Source organism: Nestor notabilis, unplaced genomic scaffold, assembly GCF_000696875.1.
Source record: "Nestor notabilis isolate BGI_N333 unplaced genomic scaffold, ASM69687v1 scaffold17747, whole genome shotgun sequence".
In the NCBI taxonomy this organism is placed as follows: Eukaryota; Metazoa; Chordata; class Aves; order Psittaciformes; family Psittacidae; genus Nestor; species Nestor notabilis.
This window is the reverse complement of record NW_009937213.1, coordinates 72,948-92,173: the sequence shown is the minus strand read 5'-3', so window position 1 is coordinate 92,173 and position 19,226 is coordinate 72,948. Positions and strand designations below refer to the sequence as shown.

Genomic DNA, 19,226 nt, shown 5'->3' with positions numbered 1-19,226 from the left:
CAGCAGGATTGGGTGCAGCTGCTGGGAAAGTCAAAAAAGGGCTGTGCATCTCCCTTATCATGGAGAGCAACAAGACCTCATGAAAGGTGAACAATGGTCAAGATAGTTTTTATATCAAAACTTCTTCCCTCCCTTTTCATCTCAGTACTGAAAATTAAAACAGAGGTCTGATCTTCCTTATCCTTCTTGCTAAGGATTGGTTGTAACTTGTGGGGAAGGAAAGCCAACTGTTTGTTACATATAGAGGTCATCATTAAAAACTGCTAACACCAGTACAAAGCTGGCTATGGTATGAGACGGCACATAAAAAGAAATGTTGGGAGGGTGACAGATCTTTTGGAAAGAGGTCTGAAGTTGCCATGTTTTGAAGTATCCCCTACTAGCTCCTGGGAAGTATGGCTTGATGTAGGAAGACATATCCCATGTGCAGAATGATTAGACGTCTGAGAGTCCACTCTGTCCAAATACACTGTAAAGATAAAAACAGTGTCCCTCATAGGAGACAAAATATGAAAGGAGGTAAAGGAGAAACCATCTTGAGATGATAGATTGGGATTGCCACCTCATAGAGGGCAAGAACAAAGGAGTCATTTGACAGAACTGAAGAGACTGAGCCAAAACCAAGACGTGGAAATGCCTTGTCATGCACTACGTACTTAGACCACAGAACTCATTGCTTTAAGAAGTGATTGTGACTATGTATTAGAAAGATTTGAAGGATCAGATCTATATTATTGAAAAATCTTATCCAGTTATACTATTAGATGGTAAAAAGAAAATATATGTAAGGAGATGAAACATTATGCTTTCAGGCAAAGCTAACCTCTAATTTGGGATTAAAATGAGGCTTTCATGGGATGGGGAGATCATCTCACATCCTGCTAACAGTGAGAATTTCTTTATATTGTATTTGGAAACATCTGGTTTTGAACAGCAGCTGGAAGAGTATACAGTATTAAATCAACTGCTGATCTAAACAAGTTGCCAGTTTGCATGTTCCAAAGCCGTCTTCCCCTCCCCTCTCCCTGTCACAAGTAGTTTGTAATCTGAAAAGTAACACAAAAAGTGAGTAGTAATATCCTTTTTTAACATTCAGAGAGTGAGTAGGTTAAAACTGGGATTTTCCAAACATAGCTCCCTTGCACTGGAATCTGAGAGACTAGGATGGGATGTCTGCCCAGGCTGAATGGCCTTGCTCAAGTCAAGAAAGGCAGCTTGTGGTAGAACTGAAAAATAGGCTGAATTAATAATGTGTGAAAATGGCTGATAAATCCATAGGAGGAAATGCAGAGCAAGGTGGAAATTTTGCAGGACAATAATATTTTACCCTTAATCTCATAATTTTATTGCAAAGCCATTTGTTTACCTGTCTTCCAGGTGTTTTGACTGTGAGATAATGACTGCCATTAGATCTATGGTTCTGTTTTGCTCTTCTGTTGTCTTCAGGTGGCAAACTCTTGTTCACTGGTCCAGGACCTGTAGAACTGCATGCTCATTACATTCTGATATCTGATGGAGGAGAGCTCCGGGTGGGATCCCCTGAGGCCCCTTTCCATCACAAAGCACACATCTATCTCTATGGAAGCCTCCATTCTCCACCATTATTTCAATATGGGGTCAAGTTCTTGGCAGTGAGGAATGGGACCCTTTCCATTCACGGTGAGTATATTTTTAATTCTCTGCAAAAGCAAAGTACAAATGAATAAAAGAAAACAAAGCAGAAATTTTTTTGGAGGAAAACAAACAAAAAACTACACAAAACCAAGCAACTTTGGCCATGAACTTGGATTTCTAATTACAGTTAAGTACTTGTTGAAATCAGGTTTTTGGGCCAGAGCTTCATACCTTTACATTTCCCATCAGACTCCTAGTCCTGTAATATCTTATACAGGAAATGTCAGTTTTATCTCCATAAAAACTCCCATACTGGGAGGTAAGTAATTTGGAAATCTGGACCCCAAGAAGAAGATATGAAACCCTGGCAGTCTTTGAGGTGCCTAGAAGATATTTGAACTTATGCATGCCTGTCCATAAAAGAAAGTCTCTGTCCTTGGAAACTGGACCTTTGATCTGTGTTGTGAACCATGTGGATTTGCTCTGCTACTAGAATGAGGTATTCTTCTCCCTTCAACTTTCTCCATAACAATGGGGAAGTTTCTTCTCCAGAGAGGGTATGACTCTTGAGGTTTCCAAGATAGTGTAGTCTACCAGGTAGGTCCCCTGGTGAGGCCAATGACAAGCATGCTGCAGTTAGTAGCCTGTGCCAGCTGGAGTGGGGATGATACTTCTCAAAGCACCAATGACGTGCTGCTGGCAGTGTGTTTTCCTCTCCACCTCCATCTTTCTGCGTTGTGCAGATGTCCCAATGCCAGTGGTCTTTCTGTAGCATTAGGAGCACACCTAGCATCTGTTTTTCCTGGTGGCCCACACAACTGCACCTGCTCAGCACAGGTTATGTCATAGATGATACGTGCAGGTCTATGCAGAAAAACTGTGGCAATGCCATGAAGTTCAATCCTAGATACCCAGTCTTCTGCTCTAGCTACTGGATCCTTCCCTTAAGGGGAAGTCCTGCAGAGCCAGAGCTATGCATTCCTACCAAGTGACAGGACAGAAAATGGTTGTAGGTTTGCAGATGTTGTGGCATAGAAGAATTTACTTACAGAGCTTTTATGGAAAGCCATAAAATACAGGTATAAAATGGCCATTTGTTGGTGCAGTGATTGGATATTGAATTTGGGTCCAAACTCAGCATGAATCAATCAGAATATTAGTGCAATGCACACATGCCAACCTTTTAACTAATGGGCTATTTTTAAAGGCATATGTGTCATAGAGAAGAGAAAAAAAAAAGAAGCCAATGTATCTGAATACTTCATCTCCCTCTCTTATGGTCTTGTGTGTCGACCTTCATACTGGTAGGAGTTTGTACCCTCCAGCAGGCCTTGAACTTACACCCTCCCAGCCTTCAGGAAGAAATGTTTCTATCTGACCATCACTGACGTGTGGCTCTCAGTCAAAAATGATGTCAGACACCAAAGGGTACAGTCTGAGGACAGACAGGGAGCGAGCCGTACCACTGTGCAGTAATCCTGTCAGTTCACAGGAGCTGAGCGAGGTCAGGGGAAGTTGGCTGTTGGAAGGGAATTGGTGAACTGATGCTTTTCTGAATCAGGAGAGATCAGCAGAGGCTGGGGAAGGTGGTCCTGGCAGTGGTAAGTGAGGTGGGCTGCATTACTCTTGAACACCATGTCAGGTGCTTTTGACCACCTTGTCAAGACACAGCAAAGTTAAAATATTAATGCTTGCAAATGGCTTTAATAATTCCAGTAAACTGGCTTTGCAGAAGGGCAGAGCATTTCTATCCCATTTCCTAGAGGAGCTCTCTGAAGAAGGGCTATTAGATCATCTAGGCTGAATTGACTGTCTGTTTCTGGCCATTGAGTTTCACACAGTTATTCCAGCCTTAAGTTCAGTAGCTCACATTAGATTAAAGCATGCCTTCCAGAAAGGCTTGGTCTTTGAGGACGTCAAGAGAAACGGAAGCCAGCATTTTCTAAAGAAGGTTGTTCCAGGGGATTAATTTGGTTAATCATCCATGTTTTTCTTTTTTCTTTTTTTTTTTAAGAAAAGTATTAAAATGTCTGATTTGAATTTGCCTGATAATAGCTTTTGCTACTTCACTTTCTGTGTCTTCTACTTTAAAGGATCCTTCCAGTCTTGCTTTGACCCCTGTAAGTCAGGATTTTCTCCTTAAATTGTCAGCACTTCATAACAAAAGCCTTGTCTTCTTCATGCTGTTTTGTTTTCTATCAATGTAGAAAAAGCCAGTAACAGATCCTTGCAGCTGTGTCTCCTGTGCTGCTTCTCCTTTCAGTTCTGAGCCTTTATCATACTACTTGTTGACTCCATCCTCACAGACGACCCACAGAATTATGGAGACAAACAGGGCAGAAGTACTTTTAACAGTGTTACCTTGTCAATACAATGGAGGGAAGTGAACCCAGGTTCTGTGTCAGTATCCTCAAGGCATTTCTCACAGATATTTCTTACATTTTACTCAGTGTCATAATTCCCAGCAATTCCTCATGCCCAAAGAAACCAAGAAGATGAGAAGCATTATCTGTATGGAGATACTTGGAGCCAAAGGTGGCTTCATCCATTAGTGGAAACATCTCTTGGTTTCAATTTCTTATGAATTCTTATTCAAGAAATCCAGACTAGCTGTGAAGTCACTTTTAAGCTTTGTGCACTACATACAATGCCAGTGCATGGCTACATTTAAGACTCATTCAAACCATGCAATCTGCAATTTAGTATTGAAGCAGCAGAATCCTGCTTGAAAAAAAGACCAAAAGGAGTGTGTTCTTTTTTTGTACATATTGCTTACATGAAACAGAAATATGCTGTTCTGTCTCCAATTTAGTACCAGTCTGGCCTGTGGTATAGAACAAATTGTCGAGCATGACAGCCGCTTTTATATTCATATGAAAGAGGCTGACATGTTCAGCAATATACATTTTTGAGATACGTGTATATATACACACGTATATATGTTATCTCAGACCAAAATCATTAAATAAGCAGGTTTCCAAATTCTTAGCTGTCTTAGTGAAGACAGAACTGAGCGCATTTTAATTTCTCTTCTCTTTCAGACCGGGAAGTTTGGGGGATGCTCTGCAGCCACGGTTGAGTTCAAATTGTTTAGTAAGCGCTGTCAGTTCTTCACTTTGATATGTTAATATGACTAAGGGTTTCCCACAATTCCCTCGTGAGTGGCAGTCCTTTGCTCTGGTAGTTGTAGCAGACTGGGAAATTTCACTGTTGCCTTTGGCTTTAGCCAACTCCCCTGCCAGTCAGAGCATGCCACCCATAAACTGCCTGTCAATCACACGTCAGTTTTACAGGGGGTTTCAGTCAGCCAGGGCAACTCGACTTTTTGACAATGTAATTATGGCTCTTGCATCCGCAGTAGGGGCCTGAGCAGGGCTGAAGCAATTTTATTGATTGTTCAGAAGGGAAATTTATCACTGTCTCCAGCTCCTTTTGTGCTTTATTCCCTGAGAAACATTCCTGACAAGCTTCAGGAGAGAAGTTTAACATGGTGGCCTTGGCTGTTCTTGCACCTTTGTCCTTCCCAAGGAAACTGGACCGGAGACACCAGCAGATGCTGACTGGGCGGCAGGGACTGGGTAAGGAGGCAGCGTAAGAGGAGATAGTGCATCAGTAGCTGAGGACACCTACTCTTGCTTTGTGACAGCGTGATTTCAGGGACCCAACACTATTATTACCATGGATGGAAACATTTTAAAAGCCATTTCTATTCTGCTCCATTTTTAGCAGTCCTGTGTAGATGAGCTCATTATTCCATTGTATCCCCTTGAAACAGTCTGTGCGTGTTCCCCCCCAAAAAACCAGCTTTTTTGCTGCATATTTAGCTGAAACTTTGACAGTACCAATACTGCGATGATATGGGGCATGAATATATGATCCTGTTCCCTGCATTTTGACTAATAGCATATACCTCTCCAACTAGATGGAAAATGTTATGCTTCAGATTTAATCATGTGCTACATTCACTTTATCCAGACTGTAAAAGTTACATGGTAAAGGAAAAACAATGTCCAGAGATTTTTGGTTTAGTACTGTACCTATTTGTAATCCGCATAATTAAAACAGAGACATCAGCATTGATTTCAGTCAAGTCATGGCTAGTCCTGCTGCGGTCGATGCTGACTGTGGAAGATGACATTATACAGGCAGTTCTGCACTTCAATCCCAGACTTCTTTGCAATCCAAACAATTTTATACATCTTCAGGGTTAGCTCAGGAAAAAAGTTTTTTATCAGTTGAACCAATTATTAATTTTAGTCACTTTTAATCAATAATAAACCACAAAACATTTGTGAGCTGTGCACTGTGCTCTCTGGAGCTTGTGCATTCCTCAAGAGATCAAACATTTAATCAAATGCTTTTTGCTTTTTCTCCATTAAGCAGTATTATGTATCTGTGCTGAGTTTGAGATTAAGAGATCATAGACAACATGAGAGAATTTGTTCTGCTTTACTCACATATTAAAATTTAAAACTTCACAGGCAAAAAAAAGTGTAGCAGAGGGATCCAAGATAAGGTGCAAAGATCTGCTAAAGATCTGTTTCTTTACCTTACCGAAATGTTCGTTCATTCAATACGTGTTATTTTCCACTAACTGAAGCCATTGGTCTGTACGTCCCTGTTACACCACGAGTTTAGATCCTTTTTCCCTTTCTGGGGTCACTTCCACAGGTTGGTTTTCCTTAAATGCTAGTTATTCTATGTGATGCTTGCATGAGATTTTTTGCCTTCTGTGACAGCATTTTTCCTTTCGAGACCTTGACTTTAACATGATGCATTAAAGCAGATGGCTCTTGAACAGAAGGCTAAGCTGCCTTGAATCCCCTTGCATTTACTGAGGGTAGGAAACTGCACTTAGGCACTTCCTGTGGAGTAACTAATGTACAATGACTTGTTCCTTCACTTTCTTGCTCACAAATATAAGATGACCATTAGATTTTAAAGACCTCACAGATGGGGGGAAAAAGATACCCAGAGAGGGTTCAGTGAAAGCTGCTGTGTCTTTCATAGCTTGCCCTTCTTTCTAATAGAAATACATCTATCATCTTTGATTTAAATTTAAATCAGTTGCTCTGCATTTTGGTGCTGATCTTAATGAGGAAAAATGTTATGTAAAGGGGGGCTGAGAGCTGGATGCTAAGATGTGGGATAGGATAGGAGAGAATAGAATAGAGTAAATAGAATATATAAAGACTGTAGCTAATATGTTAGCTTGTATTTCTTGATGGGAGGAAGTTTGTGGATTACTGCAAATGTGGAGGCTTTTTCTGGGATGACAGTCTCCTCTTTTAAACCTTTGAGTATAGCACTGAAATACCCGTTTCAATTCTGGCTTCAACTACAACTAGGACATTGTCTGGAGGAAGAGGAGCAACCAGTGACAAAATCAGGGTGAATTTTGACCCCAGGTATGAAAAAGCCTGGAAAGTTTGGCAAGCTGAGAAGCCTGCACCCGGATCTGGGTTTTCACAGGGCTGCAGGCTAAGCTAGGCAGGGACCCTCGGTTTGGGCTCATCCTCACTTTCCCCGCGTGACACATTCTCTTTCATGGCATGCTGGGGATGTGGTGAACTGATCTTAGCATTTAAATGGCCATGCCATCCTGCGTACCCGCTCCTGCAGTCACACATTCCCCGTCTCGTTCGGCAGCAGCGAGGGAGATTAACTGGCAATAACACAAAATGTTAACAGCTGTGTGCAGCTCGCGATGGGACGGCGCAGTAGTTGGCTGCTGTGTTGGAAGCTGTTTGTTCCCGGTGTCAGTTTAAAGAGGTTTTCCTATGTGGCACCCTTGGTTGTGAGCTATTTTCAGGTGTGAAGCGTGGGGTTTGCGTCAAGCTTTCCCCTTCCTTTCTGGACACATGTGACTTAACAAAGTGACTGGATAATCTCTGATTAAATGTTTGGAAATGTTTGCATTTATGGGGCAGCACACACAGGGAAGGAACTTTGTCTGCAGTGTGATGGGTCAGAAAAGAGCAACAATGAGAGTTTCCATAGACCTGTTTAACCATATAGCCCTTCCCACTTTAGTAAGACACTCCTTACTTTCTTGAGAGTGCCCTTCAAAAACATTTAGATGGAAATGTTTTAGGTGAAAATTGTAGTTTCACAAAAGGGAAATTTTTTTCAGCAGGACTAGGTCACTTTCAAGGATATTTCCTATTAGAGAAAATAAAAATTATTCTTTTTGTCATGTTGTTTGAATGATGTCAGACTTTTTTCCCCCCACTGGGAGAAGGAAAAGACATTTAACTCTGCCATTTTCATTTCACCTGGACTTTCACAGTATATTATTTTTAATATTATATCTGTTTCATATCAACATTTCTACACTAGTGAAAGGCAATGTTTTGCAGAATAAAAATCAAAACCTTTAAGGCCCCAAAGTGCCATTAGTGGGAAAAAAATAAAAAAGTGTAATGGTTCCAAAAGTAACTTTATTGTGGAATTTTTCTTCTCTCAAAGCTGTTGAAGGTTTGGTCTCATTTGAATTTGGAGTGAAATCACATCTGGCTAGTTGCAGACTTGGATTTGATCCTCCAGAACTTATAACAGGGAAGCATCAACCCTATTTTGCATGAGATGTGGAAGAAGTCAGAGAGATACTGAAGCAGTGATTACATTGGGCCTTGGATGAGTGGGCCACCAAGCAGGTTAAAAAGCTGAGCCATGACTTATCTCTGTGCATTCCCAGTGTACAAACAGAGAAGAACTGCTAGAAAATGTGTCATGTCTTCATGATGCAGTGGCAACCTCAGCCTAGAGCAGCATCCCAGTCCTCTGCCCTAGTAGTCTGCAACACCAGAGGCTTTCCACAAAGGATCTCTGCCCAGAGCCAGTGACATGACAGTGCAGAAGTGAACTGGCACGTGATGGTTTTGTGCATAGAGATCTAGGTGAAGGGGTTGAGTAGGTCCAGATTTCCTGTTTCAGTGTGCCTATTGCTTATGTAAAGCTTGTGCCTGCTGCTGGGTTTGGTCCCACAGAATGGGGACACCAGACAAACTATGGTTTGAGCCCATGCTCAAATCCAATCTAAAATATCCAGTGTGCTCCTGAGCACCCAGCGCTGGGGCTGCTGTGTCTTATCTGTGCAATAGTCAGAAAGCTGATAAACTCTTGGGTGTCCTAAGAGTTAATGAACAGTTATAAATTAGAAAGGACCTCCTGTTTTAGCTCGGGGCATGAATGAAAAGCTTTCTGCACTGGATGTGTTGGGAAGTAGCGGAAAGCTGCCTGCATCTCCCCAGGAACTACCCACACACAGCAGTTTGTCCTGCAGGACTGTACGGGGGTGGAAAGACATCTCCCAGTTTTAGGCAGAGACATCCCTGTCTTCCTATGATACATAGTGGGAAAAAATCCCAAACTCCTCACATCATTGCAAAACAAGCTAGAAATGTTGTTCAAATGCCTAGGGAATATGCATAGGACTGGAATTAATAGACAGCAAAACTAAGCTGGAAACATTCAAGTCCAGAGGACTGAGGGATCACAGTTCAGGCATATTTTTAAACACATATGAAAATGGAGGGGAGCATCTCTCATTCTTCCTTTTCTGATTCCCTGCACTTTATGGCCAGTGACTGAACTGGTCACTGCAAAAGCTGAGTAACTCTGACTTTTTTTTTTTTTTTTTTTTAATAAAAGTCATCATCAAATCCAAATTCGTGAAAGAATTTTTCCAGGTCTTTTAATAAGGAGATAGGGCTTTAAGGTCTATTTGACTATAGAGAGCTGTAGCAGCACACCTCTATCTCCTGAGTAAAGACACTTTCTGGAAAAAGTTTTCTATTTCTTTTAACTTGAGGAATTTTAGATACTATTATTTTTATGGGTTTTTTTATTAACTGAAGCAGTAGCAGCAGCACAAAGTCTCTATCCTGGATCTAAAATATATTTAAAAATAAATCTCTTTTCCGAAGTACACATCTCCAATGGCTGGATTGCATTTATCACTTTGACATTTGGAAATTTTGGGAAAGGCCAAGCTAAGTTTGAGTAGGCAGCACAATTTGGATTGGGGAAAGGAAATAATAGGGGATTATGACAGTGGAGAGGAAGTTGGACTCCTTAGGCACTTTGACACCTGAAATGCTGCAGTAGGTTGTGTTGTGTCATTGCTGGAGACTATAGGATGGTGGATGTGGGGATTTTTTGTTTGTTTTTCTTTTTTTTTTAATCATAGCTATAATCCATTGAATTACATTTTTAACTCTGTCTCTTGCAAAGTTCTTTTATTTTTTGGGAAATGTAAACTGCTTGTTTCTTTTTGCTTTGTTCGTGGAAATTGAAAGATCCTATTCTCATTTACACTAAAGATTTACAATGTAGCTGCAACAGATTGACAGATTATCTGCAGTATAACTTGTATAGTCACAGTAAGTAGATGGTGTGTCTGCGCCCTGCAGTAAATTCCTTTTGTGGTATAAAGGGATCTCATTACCTCAACTTTAAAGCAGCAATAAACTGTCAAAAGGTGTAAAAGAGCTTTATAGTTTGTCAACACTACAAACAAACAGTATGTTTGTAACTGAGTTAATTAATTTGTGGTAAATAGGAGTGAGAATGAGATGCAGCAGGATTCTGGCACTGTTTATCAGAGGAGAAGGGTGCAAATGGTGCTGTACTATGCCAGAAAAGGAAAAATGTTTAAAACACTTTAGGTTTTGGGAGAAAGAGCTGAAGTCCCATGGCAGGCCTAGGGCTGGAACCAGGCCTCCTAAAACTGAACTAGGGAGTCTAGTTTCTACCAACACAACCATGTATAAACCAGACTCTCCAGATCTGCCTAACTCTGGATGTGGTTTAGCACTGATTGCTGTCAGGCTTAGTTAGGATGCTCCCTGGGTATCTAAAGTTAGACGACAACATATGCTCCAAGAAGACTTGTTTTCAGGTCATGGGTATCTGTTTTCCATCTAAGTAACCTGTCATCTAATGACAGAAATTCTTAGACCTTGACCATCTGAAAGATTTGAGGTGGAATTCATCTAACTGAATAGGAATGTGTGAAAGGCAAAAGTTCCTCTCAGAGCAAACTAGTGGTTAGGGAAATCATTAGTGAGATCTGAGGTTTCAAATGCCTTCTGGTTGCCACTGGGGTAAGAACATGGACATATCTGTGGGTGCAGATTGCAAGAGGATAAATCAGACACAGAAGAGTGACTATGCTCAATGTACTCCAGAGAAGGACTGTAGTGTCTTGAAACAGTGTGTTCTGGCAACAAAGAAAGATGGAAGATTATGGCCAGTAAATCTGAAAACACTGGAAAAAACAGCAGCACCACAGGACAGCCTTATGGCAAAGGCTGAGCTGTAGAATGAGAAGACCTAAAAACTCTCTAAATGTGTCACCATTGGATTGATGTGTTGTAGATTGTCCTGTTGTAGACTCCTATTAAGTCTTCCTATAGCTACTGCATGTGTAGAGCATCTAGCATGGTGGACTTTACTTAATACAAATAATTATGATTCTATGATTATGATTCTATAATTATGATTCTAAATAACAGATTACAAACTATGCACATCCTTTGGTGACCACTGTCAATCCAAGCTTTTCTTCTGGTGGAAACTGGAAGACATTTTAAGGCACTGGGCAAGGGGTGATTTTTTTTCCATATATATACAAGGAATGGGTAAAATGAACTGTCCAATCTGAAAACAGAGGTTTTGAAGGAGATGCCTTGTCTGAGGCATAATTTTCCACTGGGATGAAGAGTGGGATCTGAGCATCCTTTCTCAGGTGAGATCAATATCACCGCTTTTTTGTTTCTCTCACTCTCCCTCTCCTTTTCTGCTCCAGACTGCTGAGAACCTGGCAGAAAAGCTGGACATGTGCTTAGGTTTATAAATGGGAAGAGGGGATCAATGACCAGGGTAGCACAGGTCTGTACGTTCTTTCAGGTCCCAAGAAACTTGTAGCTTTGTGGGGGCAGTCACCAGTCATGGTGGCTGGGGTTTCCAAGGCTCCTTGGCCACTGAAGTGCTTCTGAGTCCCTTTAGGGTAATCCCCTTCCTGAATTAGGAGACAACTCTCCTGTGCCTGTAGTGGGACAAAAAACCTACAACACTCAGTACAATCCACACTTTGCCCACTGTAGGCAAACTTTCTTGTAACCCCAGAGATAAGTATGCCCTGACATTCCTTGCTGTGTTTGCTGAGTTTTGATGTGATTCTGAGACATTTCTGTAAAGGTCAAATCCTCATCTCCATTTGAACTATTTAGGACTAGGTGAAATCAGCTAGTGAAGCCATATAGTATCCTACATGGGTTTAGAAAATGTTTTGCTGTAGGTGCTGTAAGAAATTTGATTTACACTATTTTTCTTCTATACTTGACATAGAAAAGAGAATGGCATTGTACACATCAGAATTGGCTTGTTCTTAATAATTTTACCAGTCTATACAAGACTGCATCTTCACATCATGCTTTTAAAAGGAAGCATATACCAGGGTCCTGGTGTCAAGATGTTCCTTGTGCTACAGTTTGTGATTAATTGACTTTGGAATTCCCTTCCAAGTCCCTTGCATTTCTAGTCCCTTGCAATTTGATAGCACAGTTTTGCTCTGCTCAGTATTTAAGAGTGTTTCTGTCAAGTCATTTAGCAAAATGTTCAGTTCTTGCTAAGCTAGCAATAGCAGTTCAAGTCTAAAGGCTCTGTCCTGTGCCTTTAACATAAAGGCACTTCTGCTTTAGATCTAAAAATGTGTTTTTTTCCCAATCTGAGCACAGCTAATTATTAAAAATGAGCTCAATAATTAAAGACTTATACAGATTCATCTATTTTTCAGCACTTTCGAGTGTTCCTGCTTGCAGTACTTTTTTTTTTTTAAGAAATAATTTAAATATACCACAGCTATTGGTCTTTTAAACCTCCTGTTCTCAAAGAAGTAATTTATTTACCTGTTGCAGAGCCCAGTCCTAATCACTGAAAGTTATTTGATGAACCCTGCATGCTTGATCTGAAATAGACTTTGTTTTCAAGGGGAAATAAGAAAGAGGGCTCTGAGCCCCCAAAGGGTGGTCCTGCAGGGACAGGGCGTTCTGTTCCAGGGAACCATTTTTAGCAGTTCATGATCTTTGTAGAGAGTCTGTTGGTTCTTTGAAGGAGAGAAGCTGGAGGAGACCTCTGGGAAATGAAGGTTGTCTCCCAGCTGGAGCTCATTCCCTCCTAAGATGTTCATCAGCACATTTCACCTCCCCAGTTAAAAACTGGATGTATGAGTGACTGAAAAGTGGTGTATCCTATCCAGTCAGTCCATCCCAGGTGAGCAGAGACCTGAAAACTTCTTCAAGAAGAAGCAGTTTGGTTAGACTGTCTGCTAGATGTTTGGCTGATCGGTTACCTGAGTGTTAATACAAGGACCTTTTCAGACACCCTGAATGGTACCCCAAGTTATCTGTGAAGGTCTGGCAGATATGATAGGAGACTGTAGTCAGACCAATGTCATTCTGGAACAGCAGCTAGAGACCAATCGTACACCCAAAATAGCATGTTTAGGGGACCTAATACAAAACCACAGTCTTCAAACTAAATCAAGCCAACCGCAGCCACCAGTGATATGACTGAGGGGCTAGGTGGCTGTTGTGCTTTTTTTTAAGCTACCTTTTTTTAAACCTGTTTGATACTGAAGTTGGAGAACATGGGAAAATTATGTTTTCTCATAATTTAAACTATGTGAGATATAGGTCGCTATGTTACACTTTTTTGTTTTTTTTTAAAAAGTGAAATTTTATGTTTACCAGCTGTATGTTTCCTTTTCCTAGAAAGGAGAATGAATGATTTTAAATAGCAATGGATAATAACTGCTCAAGGAACAGTGTAGTACATTTCTGTTTGGGTGTCTGATAGGCTCCCACCAAAACATGGCTAGGAATATGTTGTAGATAAGGCAAAGAAGCCTCACTTATGGTCCCTCCTTGGTGAATTGACAAGAAAAGTATCACTGATCAAAACCTGTGCATCATCCCACCTGAATCATCAGGATAATAGATAAAATAAACTGAAATGGGAGACAAGGAGCACAGTAAAAAAACAAACCAAAAAACAACAACAAAAAAAGAAGGAAAAGAAGGATGGGAAAAAAGGGGGTATGTGTTTGGATACCATGAATACTCTTCTTTTAGAAGAAATGGAAAAAAAACCAACCCCACAACCTTGAGATTTTTGTTAAAAATTTTTTGCTTCACAATTTGGAGAAAAGCCTGAAACAAGCTTTTTCTATTTGAGCATATTTTGAATGCAGAATGATGGTTGTCACCCCTTAATGACAAGAGTTGTTGCCCAGCAGTGTTGCTGTAGTGCATGTGTGACAGATGTACACAACGGGAGTCAGTTGTGTGTCTGGCCACAGATGCACGCAAACACACATTAACATATGCACACAAATCAGTACTATAAACAAAATGTCCAGAGCTAGAGAAAAATTGTCTGCTGCTCAACATGCAGATGGCTGCTGTCAGTTGTTCTCTTTTATGTGGGTCCTAAAAATTCACGAGGATCACTCAGTGAAAGAAGGTAAATGAATAAAGATTATGAGACTGCTGCTAGTAAAAGAATGCATCAAGACATCGAGACATGCTGACATCGAGAGAGGGGTTTTTTGAGCAGACTAAAGCTGTGTTGAGGAGGAGGTCTCACAGGGAAAATCTTTGATGTCTGTGCACATGAATGATGTGAGGTGGGCTTCTGCTATGTCTACAATAGAAAACAATGTGGCCCAATAAAAGCAGATCTGTAGAGCGAATGATGTAGGTGCTGAGAATGCAGGGTCCACACTATTTGCATTTTGGGGGCTACTATAGAGTCATTCTAGTCTTGTTCCATTAGCACCTGAAGTGTATTATATGTCCTACTGGATTATAGGACTGCAATAGTTTCATCTGAAGGAAATCCATTTGATGCATTCCAAAACAATTCCATGATACGAACTGAAGTACATTAAGTGAAGGATGTCTGAAAGATTTGTTTAGCTTTAGGTCGAGAAATTTCTAGTCTGATTTAAGAAAAAAATAAAAGATAATAAGCCAGAAGTATCTCAGCTAGGTTTAGATGCCCATCATTGATACACAGAACAGGTGCTTTGAGATGACAGATTGTAAAGACTTGATTCTTCCTTCTCATTCTGCTGTGAATTTACTTACTTGGACGTGCCACTCCTTATTTCCATCTTCATTAAGGAAAGAATTGGGACACCAGACTATAAGCAACAAGAAAGTGAAACAGGATATGGAGAGAGAGAAGCTTGCTTAAAATAATTTGAAAATGATTTGTTGGATGCAACCTCTACCCTTAGTGATTTCTGGTGTTATTACTTTTCTATAGTACAGCCAGGGAGGACAGTAACTTGCTGTGGGCTAAAGGTAAATTATGATCTATTGCAAAGGAAGGAAGGAAGGAAAAATATACTAAAGGTGGGTGTATGAGGCAGATGCTCTCCCCTGATGGTGTTCATGGTGTTGGATCTCATTGGACCAATCTGTTCCAAAGCCCGTTAGGGAAAAAGCAATGTCAGGAGTTAAAGCAAACTTCAAGAAGTGTAAAAGGGAGGGTGAAATGGCAAGATGTTTCATTGCTGGGGCTTGTTGTACACAGGCTCAGTAGTATGTCCGCTGAAGAAGAACAAATTTGGAAAACTGCAGTTGCAGCCTTGCTATTGCCTTCCAATGATGGCCTAATGCTGCTGATGCAGGGGCTCTTCTTCACCCTGCTGACCTTATCCACACTGCTCGCCAAACCTGTATCCCATCCCCAGGGACCTTCACTACACCTTAAGTTTGAAAATATGTTTCCAGGTCTAGCCAGATCAAGACCTCATTTCAGCAGTGTTTTCTGAGATTCAAGTTTTCTGGGAAAAGTCCCCAGAGTTAAAATACTTAAAATAGTATGTGCTGTTCTTTTGTTATTTCCACTTTTGGATGGAATAAGCTAAAGGAAATTCTTTCCACATAAAACATTTACTTTTTTTTTTTTAAGAAACATACTGGATTTTTTACAGTTTTCTTATTTTTAAAAGGAAAACTGATGTGGAAAAAAAAATGGAAAAGTTTTTTAATTCCTTTAACAACAATTTTTAAAAATAATGCATTGGATATGATATGATAAAAATGTCTTTTTTTTTTTTTTTGTACTTGAGAATTTTCAACAACCAAAATGCCTTTTTTTAAAAAGACAAATAGTACAACATTTTTTGTGTTAAGTGTTGCCACACACTTCATTTGGTCCTCCAGGTTTTCTTCTCCTCTACTTAGCTGCAGCTGAAGGAGGCTTCTTGAGAAATACCACCCATAGGGGAAGCATTTTGGCATTTTACCTGCAGGGTATTCCTACCTCTGGAAACAGCTTGAGATACATTTCTAGGCATCTGTAGAATCTTGCTTTCATCATCACATAATCTTATGCTGACACAATCAGATGTCCAGTCTCCACCACAATTGTCAACTAGTAAAAAGGACCACCAGCAATTTTTTGTTTGTTTTTTGTCAGCTCTTTGAAAGCAGGCTGGTTGCACACTAGCCATTTTAGTCTTGTGTTTGATTTTGCTGCCTATCAGTTGTGTTGCATGACAAGGCAAATCGCTTCACCCAAGATCTCAAAGAATGACTCCTCATATTGGATCCTCCACTGGGTACAGTGTCAAGACCTCATGCTGCTAGCTAAGCAATGTGTAGTCACTCTCAAAGTTTTTGAAAGAAGTGACATTTGTCTGTACACATGTTACCGAAATGTTGCTAACAAACAGAAGCATTTGGTTTCTTGAATGCAAGTTACTTGTAGGTCTAGATTCATGTCATTTTGGACACTTGCCTGGAGAAGCTGATAATTCAAAGTCAGAGAGTCTCTGTGCAGAGAATGCTTTTCTCTGTTGGTTATAAATGGTGCTCAAGAGGGTGTTCCTCACATGTGGAAGTCAGTTTGGGGGAATGAAACTGAACAGCATCTCCTACCATCGGTTGAGCAAACTTATTTAGAGCATGTTTTTTCCAGCTTTTTGGGGACCAGTAAAGATAAAAAATACCAAATGAAGATGTCATTTGGAAAACACTGCATGTCTGATCCAAACAGATGTGCACAAACCCTCTTTCATAGCATTAATCTGTTTCTCTTACACAGCATCGGAAAGAAATGAATGACTATGGAACGATCCAAATGAAGCAGTGATTTTTAAGCATGATGCTTCTGTTTTTTGATGTTTATTGACTTGCTTTAAATTTTTTTTCTTTCTTTTTTTGAGGTTGGATGCCCAAAATATCTTTCACACACTTGAAATCATCAGCTCATGCTAATGACACACGATTAGTTCTCCAGGAACCTGTTGACTGGCAGCCAGATGATGAAATCGTGATAGGAAGAACAGGCCTTGGAGATGTACAACAGCAAGAAGAAATGGCTGTTATTGAATCCGTAAACAACATGGAGCTGTACCTTAGATCACCACTCAGGTATCCTTTCAAGGGCCAAGGGGATTTCTACTTTAAGCCAGGGGAAAATATGGTCAAAGCGAGGATTTGCTGTTCCTTGCAGGACATAATAACTATATAAATCCCTTTAACAAAAGTGGTCAGAGATATTTCAGTTCCTTGTTCCCCCTAAAGCTAGTGGACCCTTGATCTTCAATGTTTCTGACTATTGTTAAATTCTGTATCATAAGCATGAACTCAGAAAACCTTTGAAGCAGAAAACACTGATGATGAGTAAAGTCCAGTGGACAGAGAAATTTCCTGCATAGTTCATTTCTTGAGAAAGTGCAGTTTTTTCACAAAAATGTCTAACTTCTGTTGAAAAAAAAATAAAAATCCTCCCTTCTTGGCTAATTTTCTTAAGCCGATTAACAACTCACTTAAAGTGAATGACTTCAATTTGGAAATACTGCTTCCAAGTTTCCCAGGAGTGGTTATATCACTGCTTTATGTTCTCATTGTCTTCTGTGCATGGGGATCTTGGACAAACTGTACTTCTCATCATCTCCTGGAGCCCAGGTGTTGAAATGTGTTACTCTCTTGGAGGCAAACCAATTCCAGTGCCCAGGAAGATTAACAGTATCATTTTCAGAAATATGTGGGGCTTGAGGAAGAAAGTACTGGTGGTTTTCACCAAATATGTTCAGGGAAGAAAATTCAAAAGCTGAATATTTTGTCGTAAACATACATAATCTAAGGAAAACTTTGTGAGCTTGAAAAACAAAAAGATGAAAGTAAACATCAGGCAAGAAAAATATATTTAGCCTATATATGAAAACACATTGGATGTGCCAGAGTCCATAGAAATAAAAGGACTGAAACAAGCTCTGAATTTGGGCAATTGTGGTTATAAACTTAGAGTAAACATCATTACTGTCACCTGGCAGGTGCAGATGCTTTTGTGTCTTCTTTGTGTCTTTCCTCAGATACTCCCACAGTATTGGAGAAGGATGGGTGAATGGCCAAGGTCTGCCTTTGAGTGGTCTGGTGGCACTGATTAGCAGAAGGGTTGTTGTTCAAGGAAATGTGACGATGGAGAGGATGTTACATCTGAGACAGTGTGTAAAAGCAGGTGTTACAAGAGGTGAGGAGATCCTTTCTCATGGAAATGTACTGAGAAGAATAGCTCCATTAAAATCACATTGTGATTTTAATGTACCACTACCACTGTGTATTGGAACTCTTTCTTAATAGGATAACATTGAGATATACCAATGCCAGCAAAGCGAGTTTATCTTTCCAAACACTGTTTGACATTGAAGTGTGAAATCTCAGGAGCTGAACTGCCTTTCATGGTGATATCTCAGATGTATTATTTTCACGCTGTTGTTTCAAGCCATCTTGGGAAAGACCCTTTAGTTTTGCCTGAGCCTAAGGGTGTAGAAAAGAAAGTATCTTCTGAAAACATGTTTCAGTGTACATAATACATTAAATTTTTAATTGTGTTTACTATTAAGGAACTTTAAGAAGAAGGAAAAACAAAACAGCCCTATGCTGTTTGTACTCTTCAGTGTAAAATATTGACATGTTGTTTAGTGTTTAGGGACACCAAGGAAAAATAACAGGTGACAGTTTCTTGTAGCATACAGTAACAAATGTTAGGTGTCTTGATTCTCCTGTAGTTCTACCTGTATTAAACACCATGAAATTTGACAGGTGGCTTCCTGATTTACACCAGTTGATGAGAAAGCAGAATCAGACACAGCAATTATAATTTAAGGAGAGTTAGGTTATCTGGCAACCCAGGTGTAAGGTTTCCTTTAAAATAAAATGCCTTGGGCTTTCAGACTGTGACACCAGACTTCATTTCATATCCAGCAGCCAACTGCTTATATTACTCATGGATTTATGGTCCATTTTCTGTGGAACTCATAAATATAGTCTGAAATGTGCTAACCGTTTGAGGGTTTTATTTGAGTTAAAGGATAGGAGGATTTTTCAGAGGAGTCACCAGAAGATGAGTGAGCAGTGTTTTTTGTGGTTAATTTACCTTCTTTGAAAGAAAAATGAACATTACTGAGCATAAGCAGGCAGTGCTGGAATTTGAGATCCCCTCTGCACTTCCACTGACCAAGGCCAAGTTGCTCATTCATAGCCTGATTTCCCTCATACCAAAATATCCTGAGCACACACCCATGGAAG

At 40.2% G+C, this 19,226-nt stretch overlaps 1 protein-coding gene across 1 annotated transcript in view; it reads left to right on the top strand.

Moving 5' to 3' along the window:
* The window catches only part of PKHD1 (polycystic kidney and hepatic disease 1 (autosomal recessive)), a gene marked incomplete at its 3' end in the record, with an annotated part of 176,819 nt that overhangs the window by 93,135 nt on the left and 64,458 nt on the right, over positions 1-19,226 (top strand). The window contains exons 36-38 of the mRNA XM_010018724.1: positions 1,447-1,659; positions 16,859-17,066; positions 18,011-18,168. Coding sequence (XP_010017026.1) covers positions 1,447-1,659; positions 16,859-17,066; positions 18,011-18,168 — 579 coding nt within the window. The remainder of the gene's footprint in view (positions 1-1,446; positions 1,660-16,858; positions 17,067-18,010; positions 18,169-19,226) is intronic.